The sequence below is a fragment of the Sinohyriopsis cumingii genome, chromosome 5 (assembly GCF_028554795.1).
Source record: "Sinohyriopsis cumingii isolate HCF-2022 chromosome 5, ASM2855479v2, whole genome shotgun sequence".
Taxonomy (NCBI): domain Eukaryota; kingdom Metazoa; phylum Mollusca; class Bivalvia; order Unionida; family Unionidae; genus Sinohyriopsis; species Sinohyriopsis cumingii.
This window is the reverse complement of record NC_142965.1, coordinates 20,734,724-20,751,988: the sequence shown is the minus strand read 5'-3', so window position 1 is coordinate 20,751,988 and position 17,265 is coordinate 20,734,724. Positions and strand designations below refer to the sequence as shown.

The 17,265-nt window shown below is 35.2% G+C and overlaps 1 protein-coding gene across 2 annotated transcripts in view; it reads left to right on the top strand.

Annotated features, from left to right (window-relative positions):
- LOC149798754 (glutamate-rich protein 6-like) overlaps positions 1-17,265 on the top strand; it is a 107,759-nt gene that overhangs the window by 79,524 nt on the left and 10,970 nt on the right. For both annotated transcript variants that reach the window (XM_089957628.1, XM_089957627.1), the window contains 4 exons: positions 1,862-1,947; positions 5,289-5,438; positions 10,469-10,697; positions 12,832-12,911. In XM_089957628.1, the coding sequence (XP_089813754.1) occupies positions 1,862-1,947; positions 5,289-5,438; positions 10,469-10,697; positions 12,832-12,911 (545 nt within the window). The remainder of the gene's footprint in view (positions 1-1,861; positions 1,948-5,288; positions 5,439-10,468; positions 10,698-12,831; positions 12,912-17,265) is intronic.

Below are 17,265 nucleotides of genomic sequence, written 5' to 3'. Positions count from 1 at the left end.
TTGTAATGCATCAATAATTTATCATTGAAGCAAAAATGTTGTATTAATATTGTTTTGTGATTTTGGTGGCATATCTTGTATACAATTGCTGGTTTTATTGGCTATTTATGTAAGTCTGAAATAAAGTCATTATTATTACTGTTATTATTATTTGGACCTCTGATATGTCTACAGTCTAATGCTCTAGGCCTCCAGTAAATCTAAGGTCAAATGTTTTAGGCCTCCAATAAATCTACAGTCAAATGATTTAGGCCTCCAATAAATGTAGTCAAATGTTTTGGGCCTCCAATAAATCTATAATCAAATGCTTTAGGCCTCCATTAAATCTACAATCAAATGTTTTAGGCTTCCAATAAATCTTCAATTAAATGTTTTAGGCTTCCAATAAATCTACAATCAAATGTTTTAGGCTTCCAATAAATCTACAATCAAATGTTGTAGGTTTCCAATAAATCTACAATCAAATGTTTTAGGCTTCCAATAAATCTACAATTAAATGTTTTAGGCTTCCAATAAATCTACAATCAAATGTTTTAGGCCTCCAATAAATCTACAATCAAATGTTTTAGGCCTCCAATAAATCTACAATCAAATGTTTTGGGTCTCCAATAAATCTACAGTCAAATGTTTTGGGTCTCCAATAAATCTACAGTCAAATGTTTTGGGCCTCCAATAAATCTACAATTAAATGTTTTAGGCTTCCAATAAATCTACAATCAAATGTTTTAGGCCTCCAATAAATCAACAATCAAATGTTTTGGGTCTCCAATAAATCTACAGTCAAATGTTTTGGGCCTCCAATAAATCTACAATCAAATGTTTTGGGCCTCCAATAAATCTACAATCAAATGTTTTGGGCCTCCAATAAATCTACAATCAAATGTTTTAGGCCTCCAATAAATCTACAATCATATGTTTTAGGCCTCCAATAAATCTACAATCAAATGTTTTAGGCTTCCAATAAATCTACAATTAAATGTTTTAGGCTTCCAATAAATCTACAATCAAATGTTTTAGGCCTCCAGTAAATATACAGTCAAATGTTTTGGGCCTCCAATAAATCTACAATCAAATGTTTTGGGCCTCCAATAAATCTACAATCAAATGTTTTGGGCCTCCAATAAATCTACAATCAAATGTTTTAGGCCTCCAATAAATCTACAATCAAATGTTTTGGGTCTCCAATAAATCTACAGTCAAATGTTTTGGGCCTCCAATAAATCTACAATCAAATGTTTTGGGCCTCCAATAAATCTACAATCAAATGTTTTAGGCCTCCAGTAAATATACAGTCAAATGTTTTGGGCCTCCAATAAATCTACAGTCAAATGTTTTGGGCCTCCAATAAATCTACAATCAAATGTTTTAGGCCTCCAATAAATCTACAATCATATGTTTTAGGCCTCCAATAAATCTACAATCAAATGTTTTGGGTCTCCAATAAATCTACAGTCAAATGTTTTGGGCCTCCAATAAATCTACAATCAAATGTTTTGGGCCTCCAATAAATCTACAATCAAATGTTTTAGGCCTCCAGTAAATATACAGTCAAATGTTTTGGGTCTCCAATAAATCTACAGTCAAATGTTTTGGGCCTCCAATAAATCTACAATCAAATGTTTTAGGCCTCCAATAAATCTACAATCATATGTTTTAGGCCTCCAATAAATCTACAATCAAATGTTTTGGGTCTCCAATAAATCTACAATCAAAAGCATTATCACTCCAATAAATCTACAGTCAAACAGTTTGGGCCTTCATAGATTTATTAGTAACATATTAGAAAGTTAGATAATGGAATTCTCAGCTATTCATCAGATATCACATGACCAGAATTTAAATATTATGCTCTTTCTTTCAGTTGTATGAAAGACCAATAATCAACAAGACATATGAATCAGGGCAGAAATTTCTTACCATATTTCCTGATGGAACTGGAAATGTTTTGTATCCTTTATTGAGACATGCAAGTCTTTACTTTGAATACATACATACATAAGGCCTGCCACTCACTAATCTCCATGTGTTTGACGCTACATAAGGCCTGCCACTTACTAATCTCTGTGTCTGTTTGACCATACACAAAGCCTCCAACTCACTAATTTGTCTGTTTGATAATACATAAGGCCTGCCACTCACTAATCTGTGTCTGTTTGACCATACATAAGGCCTGCCACTCACTATTCTCTGTGCACATCACATTTCATAAGGCCTGCCACTCACTACTTTGTGTTTAATGCTACATCAAAGACCTGCCTCAGTTCCATGTGTTTGACACCACACAAACCTGCCACTCACTTTTGTGTGTGTTTATAAGGGCAGTATTTATTTAAAGAGAGTGACACAATTAGTTGCATGGAACTAATCCTCATTGTGGCCCTCTATATAAGACATACTTCTCACTTCTGAGTGTGCTTGATACCACACAAGAACTGCCACTCACTTCTGTGTGTGTTTGACACCACACCAGTTCAGCCACTGACTTCCATGTGTGTTTGACACTATAGAAGACCTGCCACTCACTTCTCTGTGTGTTTGACACCACACCAGTCCTGCCACTCAAATCTCTGTGTGTTTGACACTACACAAGACCCGCCACTCACTTCTTTGTGTGTTTGACACCACACCAGTCCTGCCACTCACTTCTCTGTGTGTTTGATGCTACACAAGACCTGCCACTCACTTCTCTGTGTGTTTGACACCACACCAGTCCTGCCACTCAAATCTGTGTGTGTTTGACACTACACAAGACCTGCCACTCACTTCTCTGTGTGTTTGACATCACACCAGTCCTGCCACTCACTTCTCTGTGTATTTGATGCTACACAAGACCTGCCACTCACTTCTCTGTGTATTTGACACTACATAAGACCTACCACTCACTTCTGTGTGTATTTGACACTACATAAGACCTGCCACTCACTTCTGTTTATGTTTGACACTTCATAAGACCTGCCACTCACTAATCTCTGTGTTTGACACTACATAAGACCTGTCACTCACTTCTGTGTCTGTTTGACACTACATTAGACCTGCCACTCACTAATCTCAGTGTGTTGGACACTACATAAGACCTGCCGCTCATTCTCTGTGTGTTTGACACTACATAAGACCTGCCACTCACTTCTGTGTGTGTTTGACACTACATAAGACCTGCCACTCACTTCTCTGTGTGTTTGATGCTACATAAGACCTGCCACTCACTTCTGTGTGTGTTTGACACCACACCAGTCCAGCCACTCACTTCCATGTGTGTTTGACACTATACAAGACCTGCCACTCACTTCTGTGTGTTTGATGCTACATGAGGCCTGCCAATTCTGTGTGTTTGACACTACATAAAACTTGCCACTCACTCCTATGTGTGTTTGACACCACACCAGTCCTGCCACTCAAATCTGTGTGTGTTTGACACCACACAAGACTTGCCACTCAGTTATCTGTGTGTTTGATGCTACATAAGACCTGCCACTCATTTCCATGTGTATTTGACATTACATAAACATCTCTGTCCCTTCTGTATGTTTGACACTACATTAGACCTTCCACTCACTTTGTTATATTTTTGACACTGCATAAGACTTACCTCTACTTTTGTGTATGCTTGTCTCTGCACAAGACTTATCATTACTAATGTTTTTACAGTTAGGCTTACTAAAATAACCCTTGAATTATGGACTTACACAGAAATTGCAAAAAGTAAGGAGATACAATCATTGTGGTTGTTGTTGTTGTTGTTGTTGTGGGGTTTAACGCCATTTTTCAGCACAAGATAGGCTATACATGGCGGCCAGTATCAGTGGTGGAGGAAGAACCTGTGAAAACCCCGGAAAGAACCACCGACCCACAAGAAGCTACTGGCAAGCTTTCTCACATACCCACATAGGCCGAACCCGAGACTCGAACCCACGCAGACAGAGGTGAGATGGCAGTGATCCGTAACGGTGAGCCAATCATTGTGGTCAAATACGGATATTGATTTGTCCAGGTTTAGTCCAGATCCGGGGTTTCATATTTGACTCAGTGGAGTTGGTCATGGAACCAGACTAATTTTACAGTGGAGTTAGTCATGGAACCAGACTAATTTTACAGTGGAGTTGGTCATGGAACCAGACTAACTTTACAGTGGAGATGGTCATGGAACCAGACTAAATTTACAGTGGTTAGAGCATCTGCCTCAGATGCAGGTCACAGGTTTGAGCCCTGGCCGAGTCATACCATAGACTTATCAAAATGGTACTAGCATCTGCCTCTCTTGACACTCAGTATTAAGAGGTTAGTATTAGGACTCAGCAGCTTGGTGTCAGGATAATGTGTCCAGTGGTACATGATGCTACATGTCTGCTGCATGATGCCCCAGTGTGAGACATCACTATAAACTGCCACACTGCAGAAATCACAGCAGTATGACTGAAAACTTTTTAAAGCTACATTAATAATCCAAATCACATATACATTGTAGCATTATCTTGAAATGTCATTCAACAAATGAAAACACTGAAGGCAATGGAAATAATTCACCTCGAAGATAATTGGCATGGAAGTATTAATAAAAATCTCAAGATTGTGATTCTTGGATGTGCTTACCCCAAAAAAGCAGAAAAGTCAACAGTTAAATTAATTGGACATCATATATCATGTCAAAATGAGTACTGACCACCAATGACTGATGATTGCCACCACCATGTGAATTAAGAAATATATCAAGATTATGTCAAGATTATGTCAAACTGAGAAATAGCACGATGTCATTGACATCAATAACGTTTGGAACTTCACTTTCAAGTTTCACTCATTAAGACCAAAGTGTACTTTCCAAACTTTTACTTGAACATATTTTGTTGGATTTGCTTCATCACACCACACTTCAGAACTTTTCAAACATATGTTTTCCAAAGTCAACAGTAGTAGTACATTGCATTTCATGACACTCACAGTGTTAAATTATAGTTTATTGGATATAATTACTTATAAGTCGAGTCCAGTTTCAAATAACATAGACCCTGATCTTCCATGGAATAATATTCCAGTAGAACAGGGTCAGTGTTGTTTGTTCTACACATTAGTCATAAAAAAATTGCTGCATAGACCCACATCTGCTTGTACATTATTCAGTAACAGTTCTGGGTCTGTGCAGTTTGCAGTTGACATAGAATTATAAACAAGTATATTCAGTAATCTCACAGCAATAGATATGATAAATTCTATTAGTCCTCTCTCTCTCAAGACAATGCAATGTTAATTTGAAATAACTGAGAAGACCTATTGAAACCTTAACTTGATCAAAGTTATCCATCAGGCCATCTTGCCATTTTGATATTCTCTGTATCACTGGGTACATATTGCTATACAATTCATGATCCACAGAATGGCATGCCTATTGCAGGATTCGATGCCAGCGGATTGGGATTCTGCTACTATTCCAATGGAGGTATCAGGTAAGGGATTCTGTATGCCTTGATTGCAGGAATTGGTGCCATTGGACTGGGTTTCTACTACTTTCCCTGTGGAACTATCAGGTAAGGGATTCTGTATGCCTTGATTGCAGGAATTGGTGCCATTGGACTGGGCTTCTACTACTATCCCAGCAGAGGTATCAGGTAAGGGATTCTGTATGACTTGATTGCAGGATTTGATGCCAGTGGACTGGCTTACTGCTTGTATCATCATGGAGGTATCAGGTAAGGGATTCTGTATGACATGATTGCATGATTTGATGCCAGTGGACTGGCTTACTGCTTGTATCATCATGGAGGTATCAGGTAAGGGATTCTGTATGTTGATTGCAGGATTTGATGCCAGTGGACTGGGCTTCTACTACTATCCCCATGGAAGTATCAGGTAAGGGAATGTCTATGACTTGATCGCAGGATTTGATGCCAGTGGACTGGCTTACTGCTATTATCATCATGGAGGTATCAGGTAAGGGATTCTGTATGACTTCAGATCACAATCTTACTGCCATCTTGAACTTTGAAAACACAGCACCTTAATTGTTAAAAGAGAAATATATGAGGTCCCATCATACTGAAGGCAAATGGAGTATTATAATATACTCATATGAAGGCAAATGGAGTATTATAATCATATGAAGGCAAATGGAGTATTATAATATACTCATATGAAGGCAAATGGAGTATTATAATCATATGAAGGCAAATGGAGTATTATAATATACTCATATGAAGGCAAATGGAGTATTATAATATACTCATATGAAGCAGTCTATTTAAATCTTCTTTCCATCCATTAAAATTTTGCTTTTTTTTTTCATGTTATTCAGCCCATACATTATATCTAGCATATCATATGCTATTTTAATGCCCCAAGCTTAAACATCAAGGCCATTTGGGTAATTACTCCACCTATATATATCATGTCTAGTATGTCATGTACTATTTTAAGGCCATTTTGGTATTTACTCAAGCCATATATCATGTCTAGTATGTCATGTACTATTTTCATGTCCCAAGCATTAAGGTCAAGGCCATTTGAGCCTTTACTCAAGCCATATATCTTGTCTAGTATGTCATGTACTATTTTCAGGTCCCAAGCATAAAGGTCATGGCCATTTTGGTATTTACTCAGGCCATATATCATGTCTAGTATGTCAAGTACTATTTTTATATCCCAAGCATAAAGGTCAAGGTCATTTGGGCCTTTCCTCAAGCCAGATAGCATGTACTATTTTCAGGACATAACATTTAAGGTCAAGGTCATTTTGGTAATCACTTGCCATATATATCATGTCCAGTATGTCATGTACTTTTTTCAGGTCCTAAGATGAAAGGTCAAGGTTATTTGGGTATTCACTCAACCCATATATCATGCCTAGTATGTCATGTACTATTTTCAGGTCCAAAGATTTAAGGTCAAGTCCATTTGAGTAATCACTCAACCCATATATCATGTCTTAGTTTGTCATGTACTATTTTCAGGTCCTAAGATTAAAGGTCAAGGTTATTTGGGTATTCACTGAACCCATATATCATGGCTAGTATGTCATGTACTATTTTCAGGTCCCAAACTTCAAGGTTAAGGCCATTATAAGGAAAATATAATGCTGTGAACAGTTTCTTCTTCATAAAGTTTGAAATACTGATCTAAAACTTTTATGAGACTTTAGCCTGTATTTCTTATACAGTGTAGTTTTAGTCACCCAAGACTATCCTCTTATACAGTGTAGTTTGAGCCAGCCTAGACTGCATTCTTATTCAGTGTAGTTTGAGTCAGCCTAGACTGCATTCTTACACAGTGTAGTTTGAGCCAGCCATGACTACCTTCTTATACAGTAGTTTGAGTCAGCCTAGACTGCATTCTTTTTCAGTGTAATTTGAGTTAGTTTAGACTGCTTTCTTATACAGTTTATTTAGTCTGTCTAGACTGCCTTCTTATACAGTTTATTTAGTTTGTATAGACTGCCTTCTTATACAGTGTATTTAGTCCATCTAGACTGCCTTCTTATACAGTGTATTTATTCAGCCTAGATAACATTCTTTTAAAGTGTATTTAGCCCATCTAGACTGCCTCCTTATATAGTGTATTTAGTCCATCTAGACTGCCTTCTTATACAGTGTATTTAGTCCATCTAGACTGCCTTCTTATATAGTGTATTTAGTCCATCTATGCTGTCTTCTTATACAGTGTTTTTAGTCCATCTAGACTGCTGCCTTATACAATGTCATTTGAGTCAGTCAAAATTGCCTTCTTTTACAATGTCATTTGAGTCAGTCAAAACTGCCTTCTTATACAATGTCATTTGAGTCAGTCAAAACTGCCTTCTTATACAATGTCATTTGAGTCAGTCAAAACTGCCTTCTTATGCAATGTCATTTGAGTCAGTCAAAACTGCCTTCTTATACAATGTCATTTGAGTCAGTCAAAACTGCCTTCTTATACAATGTCATTTGAGTCAGTCAAAACTGCCTTCTTATACAATGTCATTTGAGTCAGTCTAATCAAATTTTACTGGATGTGGTTTAACATATGCTTTAGATGTAGGTTAAACAATTTGGTGTTGAGCTTTACAAATCAGTTTAGATTTTGTATGGTTGTTTTTTACATTCACAAATGGTCCTCGATTTTGGTCTAACTGGGGCAACAGACATAATGGATTTTGGTCTGACTGGGGCAACAGACATTATGGATTTTGGTCTGACTGGGGCAACAGACGTTAAAGATTTTGGTCTGACTGGGGCAACATACATAATAGATTTTGGTCTGACTGGGGCAACAGACATAATAGATTTTGGTCTGACTGGGACAAAAGACATAATAGATTTTGGTCTGACTGGGTCAACAGACATAATCATAGCACAGAGGCTACCACTGAGATGAGGCTACCAAGGGGATGAGGCTATTGATAGGGAAATGAAAGCCTGTCAGTAAGTTATGAATTGCTTGAAATAGCAATAAAAATGTTAATAAAATGATCACAAAACATTTAATTATATTTTATAAAAAGTCTTTATTAAGTATTGGTGGAACTTGTAAAACACTCACAAATTGTAGACTATGCATATACTGAGTAATAAATATAATTACGGTTATTCTCTGTAGCATTATCCATTGCTTTCTAAACAAGTTTGGTGATGACTTCCATAGATGATGGGTGCATTTTGTTTTTTCGAGTCTGTTTCTGGTTTGCTTTGAAGGTTGCATGCATTATTGACGTCCCATGGAAAGGCCAACTTTAGAGGACCAAACAAATGTTAATGTGACAGCAAAATTAAAGCTGGTGGCAACACCAAATAATTGTAGAACAAAGTATGGATTGAAAATGGTGGCTTTTTGACCTTAGAGGCTAGAAAACAAAGGATCTGTTCAGCTGGGATCTAGGGTTACTGATGACATATACAGTTATTTTGTTATCTCGATGTAGAAATAAGTATGACAGATTTAGTTTTAAGAAAAGAATTTTGGGCCTTGAACTTTGCCTTTTTGTCAACATAGGTGGTTTCTTGATGTAAGTGATGTTGATATGAGCAGGTAGAACTGTATAAGGATTAAATTATTATGATTGATTATTCATCAACTTGTAAATTTTTACCTAATCATTCAAAAAAGTTATCATAAAGTCCTACGGACTTCAATTACCTTGTGACTGGTGCCCATTGATAAATACTCAGTTACAGTTATTTAATACTATAGTTAAACTTTCCTCTAACTTCATCCTTATTTGATTTTGAAATATAGTGAAATCACTCAAAACCAAAGAACTTTTGGGACTAGAGTTGATATTTGGTATTGATAGGTTTTCGGTTTTCTGAGGGTATTGCGGACATGAAAAAATAAATATTTTTATATGTAATCAGATACTACATATAAATACTAGCCTTTGATTACCAAAAAGACTGATTTTTTTTAAACCAGAATGTTGTCACTTGATTTGAGAGAGACAATGTCTGTGCATGAAAAAGTGCAATTGATTTAAGAAAGCCATTTGCTTTTTTTTACATTTAATGAAAAATTAGCTAACCCATAGTATTTCTTAATTGGCCTATCTATGTCTACTTGTGTTTACTTAAAAACAATTTACCTTAAAAGATTGCCCTTCTTTAAAGGTGCAAAAACTTCAGATTTGCCTATTGTCAGCCATGATCAGTATTATGCATGTATTTTTTGTTTGTCTTTACCTCACAAACCCCATGAGACATTTGTGGTTCATTGGGTAATCAATAAACCTATTGCATTAGTTGTTAACTGTAAATAATTTTGCCCAGCATCTTTCAGGTGAGTGTTTTATTAATGTGTAACCACAGGCTATATTTGGACCATCAGGTGTGTATTATTTTAATGTGTAACCACATGCTATTTTTGGACCATCAGGTGTGTATTATTTTAATGTGTGACCACATGCTATTTTTGGTACCATAAATATCAACATTTTATGGAATTTTTAGCTAAAATACACTTCCAGATTTACACTGAGTTTTGGTTTTATGGGGTGTTTATTTTTTGTATTGTTTTCAGAATAATAGCATTTTGCTTTTCCATGAGTCCTTGATTTTTTTAGGGGACTCTTTTATACTAATGGTTTGGTTTTTAGGGGTTACAGTGTACATAATTCTAATAGTTCTGTATGTGTCATAACAGATTATATCCCATGGACACTGGCTTTTCCTTCCAAATTTATGATTATACTTGTTTGATGTCTTCAGGGTTGTATAATAATTCATTTCTATTCTTCATATATGAACAAAAATTGTACAGGTCTTGAGTTTAAATGATGATGATGCTAGTAAGGTTTCATGACGGTGGAACAGATCTTGATGATGTTGCACTTAACGATGGGTCCTTATTTGTATATGAAAACCATAAGATTGCGTGTTTTATGTTTTGATATTAGCTATTCATCTGTCTGTTAACAGTTTTGTTTTCTTTTTTTTTAGAATTAAAAAGGTATGTTCACTAGGGAGACATTCATGAACCATTTGTAGAAATTTTTTCCATGTTGCTGTGATTTCAGAATCTATACTGACCAATTTGGAGGAATTGAACTTGACAATGATGGAAGTAGAAGGAGGAAATGGATATGGAAAGATCAATTTACACATAATCATGCTCCACCCTTCCAGCCAATCACGTTTGCACTGAATCACAATATTGCAGTGCGTATAATGAACCAGGATAATGTTGTCGTAACTTTCAATGCCCAAAGGAGGAGTTGTAGATTCAATATGGGAACAAAGTTAAAGGTCAGTTATAGAATCTTGTCAACATACATTGGTCTCTGACTGTACACCAACATGGTATGCATTGGTCTTTGACTGTACATTGACATGACAACCATTGGTCTCTGACTACACACGAACATGGTATCCATTGGTCTCTGACTGTACATCGACATGACAGCCATTGGTTTCTGACTGTACATCAACATGGCATACATTAGTCTGGCTGTACATTGACATGACAGCCATTGGTCTCTGTACATCAACATGACAACCTTTGGTCTCTGACTGTACAGCAGCATGGCATACATTGGTCTTTATTTCATTAGAGATGTACACAATCAAATGATTTATGGTAAAACCAGTATAGAAGAGCCACTGTTAAGATGGACTTAAACTGGGCCTAATAAAGAGATTATAGCTGTTCTATTAGGGTTTTGTTTCACATGAATGAAATTTTTTGTTTTGTGTCCTGAGAAAGGTCATTTTTGTATAAAGGTTGTGGCTTTACAGAGCAGGTTTCTATTTTGTTAATTGGCTTGCTTGAATCTCAGTAGGTTTTTTGTTTGTTTTCTTAGTTTAAATTCATATTTGTTTATTGATTTGTTTAGAACTCCTATTGCAGGTTTCTGTTTGTTTATTGACTTCATTAAAACTTCTATTACTGGTTTCTTTATTGTCTGGTATTGTGTATATCTTAGACTTATTTAATGAACTTCACAATAGGTATTGGAAAACTTTAAATGCTGTGTGCTTATTCATAAAAGTTTACGGTGAATATTTAAAAATTTAAAGCGCTGTTTGCTCACAAATTTTGTTCAGATCTTTATGTATTTGAAACTTTGAGGTTATATGAATGAGAGGGTTTAAATGTGCCAAGGGTCACATGCATGAGAGAGCATTTTGCCAGAAATGAGCATATAATTTTAGTGTATTCAGGTGATTGGTGTTTAAGCTAGTTTCTTTCACTGCATATCATATTGTATTGAATATTGATTAAGAAAAGTTAGATAATAAACAGCCTCTATAATAGCACTGCATCATTCTGTATTGAATATTGTGTGTGTTTTGTGTTTTGGATTTTTAACTTAGATTTAGCAATATTTCAGTCACATCGCTACAATGTCTGCAGTGTGACAGTTTATAATGATGTCTAGCACTGGGGCATCATGCTGCAGACATGTAGCATCATGTCCCACCCAGTCACATTATCCTGTTACCAGGCTGACCAGTCCTAACACTAACCTCTTAATGCTGAGTGGCAAGTGAGGCAGCAGTTAGTACCATTTTTATATGTCTTAGGTATGACTCAGCCGTGGTTCAAACCCATGTCCTACCATCATTATCACAAAGTAAACTTCCAAATCTTCTAATTTTAGAGGATGGTCTTCTTGTCTCCATGTCAAGCAAGTGATATAATCTAATCTCAATAAACAAATACCTATTTTTATCACACTTTCTGTCAGAAATATCCAGTTACATTAACATTCATATTGGTAATTGGGTGTGATATTTATTTTTATCTTGTTATTTGGTTGTGATATTTACATTGATATTGGTATTTGGTTGTGACATCAACATTGATCTTGGTATTTATTTGGTTGATATCAACATTGATAATGATATTAGATTGTGATATCTACATTGATAATGATATTTGGTTAAGATATCTCATTGATCGTGATATTTTGTTGTGATATTTACATTAATATTGGTATTTGGTTGTGATATCTTCATTGATAATGATATTTGGTTGTGATATCTACATTGATATTGATATATTTAGTTATTATATTTACACTGATAATGATATTTGATTGTGATCTCTACATTGATAATGATATTTGACTACAATATGACAAAGTATTGTTATTCCAAAGCATGCAGCAATTACATCCATCTTAACCCATCATTGAAAAGTATCAATATTTCAGAGATTTGATTTTTCAAACCTATTTTTGGTTTCCAGTTCAACCATTCTAATAATTTATCCTGGTTAAATTTAATGCAGCCTATTTCTATATATGTTATTTATTCATCTAACAAAAATTTAAAAGTTGGTAATGAAAGCTTCTATTACTTGCATGGAGCATGAACTACAAATCACAGCTACATTTATTCTAATTTCCATATAATAAGTAGGTTTTTAATTCCACAGATGGTTGCTCCAGAAAATATTGTGCCACAGGAAATTGAGGAAGAACGTATTTACCTCAGCGAAAAGAAAGTCCAAGTAGCGTAAGTATTGAGAAACTTCCTCATTTATTGTACATAAATAATTTTTTCTTCAAAATTTTTTGTAGAGGTTGTGACCTTTAATTAGTTTATAAGGCATTAAAGTACAACATTTAGTACAGATAACAATATTGTAATGAATGTATAGTCTGGGGATGCCATACAAGTTGTCACACTATCCATTATTTCAACAATTATTTTATCCTGTTTTTAATAAGCTAGGACATGAATTGTGTCATGCATTTTAAGTTTTTAATTTGTTTTTTATCCTGACTTGCCAATTGACTTACTTGATGGATCATAATGTTTGAATTCCTTACTTATAGACTGTCAAAAGACAACACCATTAATCATAATGTTAGAGTTCTTTACTTATAGACTGTCAAAAGACAACACCATTAATCATAATGTTTGAAGTCCTTACTTATAGACTGTCAAAAGACAACACCATTAATCATAATGTTAGAGTTCTTTACTTATAGACTGTCAAAGGACAACACTATTAATCATAATGTTAGAATTCCTTACTTAGGATTGTCAGAGGACAACATCAATTAATGATGTTTGAAGTCCTTACATAGGACTGTCAAAGGACAACACCATTAATCATACTGTTTGAGTTCCTTATTTATAGACTGTCAAAAGACAACACCATTATTCATAATGTTTGAAGTCCTTACTTATAGACATTCAAAGGACAACACCATTAATCATACTGTTTGAGTTCCTTACTTATAGACTGTCAAAAGACAACACCGTTATTCATAATGTTTGAAGTCCTTACTTATAGACTGTCAAAGGACAACACCAGTAATCATACTGTTTGAGTTCCTTACTTATAGACTGTCAAAAGACAACACCATTAATCATAATGTTTGAAGTCCTTACTTATAGACTGTCAAAAGACAACACCATTAATCATAATGTTAGAGTTCTTTACTTATAGACTGTCAAAGGACAACACTATTAATCATAATGTTAGAGTTCTTTACTTATAGACTGTCAAAAGACAACACTATTAATCATAATGTTAGAATTCCTTACTTAGGATTGTCAGAGGACAACACTATTAATCATAATGTTAGAATTCCTTACTTAGGATTGTCAGAGGACAACATCAATTAATGATGTTTGAAGTCCTTACATAGGACTGTCAAAGGACAACACCATTAATCATACTGTTTGAGTTCCTTACTTATAGACTGTCAAAAGACAACACCATTATTCATAATGTTTGAAGTCCTTACTTATAGACATTCAAAGGACAACACCATTAATCATACTGTTTGAGTTCCTTACTTATAGACTGTCAAAAGACAACACCGTTATTCATAATGTTTGAAGTCCTTACTTATAGACTGTCAAAGGACAACACCAGTAATCATACTGTTTGAGTTCCTTACTTATAGACTGTCAAAAGACAACACCATCAATCATAATGTTTGAAGTCCTTACTTATAGACTGTCAAAAGACAACACCATTAATCATAATGTTAGAGTTCTTTACTTATAGACTGTCAAAGGACAACACTATTAATCATAATGTTAGAGTTCTTTACTTATAGACTGTCAAAGGACAACACTATCAATCATAATGTTAGAATTCCTTACTTATAGACTGTCAAAGGACAACACTAGTAATCATAATGTTAGAATACCTTACTTAGGATTGTCAGAGGACAACACCATTAATAATAATGTTTGAAGTCCTTACTTAGAACTGTCAAAAGACAACACCATTAATCATAATGTTTGAATTCCTTACTTATAGACTGTCAGAGGACAACACCATTAATCATAATGTTTGAATACCTTATCTAGGGTTGTCAGGGGACAACTTCTGTTAATCATAATGTTAGAATTCCTTAACTAGGACTGTCAAGGGACATCACCCATTAATCATGTCAGAATTCTTTCCTCATGGATTGTCAGGAAACTGCATCAATCATAATGTTAGAGTTCTTTCCTCATGGATTGTCAGAGAACTATTCCCATCAATCATAATGTCAGAGTACTTTCATCATGGATTGTCAGGAAACTACTCCCATCAATCATAATGTCAGAGTACTTTCATCATGGAAATGTCAGGGAACTTCTCCTATCAATCATAATATCAGAGCTCCTTCCTCATGGATTGTCAGGACACTACTCCCATCAATCATAATGTCAGAGTACTTTCCTCATAGATTGTCAGGGAACTACTCCCATCAGTCATAATGTCAGAGTTCTTTCCTCATGGATTGTCAGGACACTACTCCCATCAATCATAATGTCAGAGTTCTTTCCTCTTGGATTGTCAGGAAACTACTCCCATTAATCATAATGTCAGAGTACTTTCCTCATGGATTGTCAGGGAACTACTCCCATCAATCATAATGTTAGAGTTCTTTCCTTATGGATTGTCAGGGAACTACTCCCATCAATAATAATATCAGAGCTCCTTCCTCATGGATTGTCAGGACACTATTCCCATCAATCATAATGTCAGAGTTCTTCCCTCATGGATTGTCAGGGAACTACTCCAATTAATCATAATATTAGAGCTCCTTCTTTACAGACTGTCAGGGGACAACACCCATTAATCATAATGTCACAGCTCCTTCTTTACAGACTGTCAGGGGACAACACCCATTAATCATAATGTCACAGCTCCTTCTTTACAGACTGTCAGGGGACAACACCCATTAATCATAATGTCACAGCTCCTTCCAAATGAATTGTCAAGGGACAACTTCATTAATCTTAATGTCAGAGTTCCTTCCTCATGGGTTGTCAGGGACAACTCCATTAATCATAATGTCAAGAGATCCTTCCTCATGGATTGTCAGGGAACTACTCCCATTAATCATAATGTCAGAGTACTTTCCTCATGGATTGTTAGGGAATGACTCCTATCAGTCATAATGTCAGAATTCTTTCCTCATGGATTGTCAGGGAACTACTCCCATCAATAATAATGTCAGAGTTCTTTCCTTATGGATTGTCAGGGAACTACTCCCATCAGTCATAATGTTAGGGTTCTTTCCTCATGGATTGTCAGGACACTATTCCCATCAATCATAATGTCAGAGTCCTTCCCTCATGGATTGTCAGGGAACTACTCCCATTATTCATAATGTTAGAGCCCCTTCTTTACAGACTGTCAAGGGACAACACCCAATAATAATAATGTCAGAGCTCCTTCCTCATGGATTGTCAGGGAACTATTGCCATTAACTATCAGATGGAGACAGTTATAAAATGTTGATTAGATCAATAGACATATATAATTTGCATCAATTACTGATATTTTCATTGCAAATTGGTTGGACAATTACAAGCATGAAGCATAGACATAATTTTATCGTCAAATCAGCTTTTCCATTTTTGGGCACCAATTAACCATTTGTAACCTGACACAATGTTACATTACACCATTGAAATCATAATTCATACAAAGACATGAATATTCAATCAATATTAATAGATATGTTAGGCATATTGAATTATGAATATGAATGCAAGGTAAAATAATGGATCATGATACAATTAATCAGTTTATTTTGGTTTTCTTTCCTGACTCAATACAAATTGCTGTGTAAGCATGCTATCCACTCCACTGTTAATTTTGACTATCTGGTAGTTTTGGTCACATTTATTTTATGACAGATTTTGAATCACAGAAAGTTCCCTATATTTGTCATTTATTTGACAGATCATGAATTGTTAAAGGTCCCCAATATTTGTCATTTATTTATGACAGATCATGAATTGTTAACGGTCCCCAATATTTTTCATTTATTTATGATAGATCTTGAATCACTAAAGGTCTGTATTTTTCATGTATGAGAGATCATGAATCACTTAAGGTCCCTGTATTTTTCATATTTTTTATAGTTTTCTTTTAACAGTAATTACTGTGATAACTGTATAATTTTTTTGTTTCTGTTATCTAATTAAAGACAGAAAATGCCAACACATCATTTTACATTCAGTTCCTCATAGAGTTCAGAACATTGTGATACATGCCAACACATCATTTTACATTCAGTTCCTCATAGAGTTCAGAACATTGTGATACATGTAACAAGTGACTTAACACCATGAACATCATGATTTCATTTAGAACTGTGCAGTAAGCATTGATTCTACACAAGTGGACATCCAAATTTCACATTGAGATTTTACATTATCTTGCCTTCTCTGGTAATATGTTGGGGGTTCTTTTTGTTGTAGGATGTACAGAGGTTTGAGAATATTTTTTTTGTAGGATGTACAGATTGTTTTGAGAATATTTATTTTAGATGTTTAGTGAAATATGGACCAGGCTGTCATGAAATTAACTCCTGGCAAATCATTCAGCAAAGCACTTTTGACC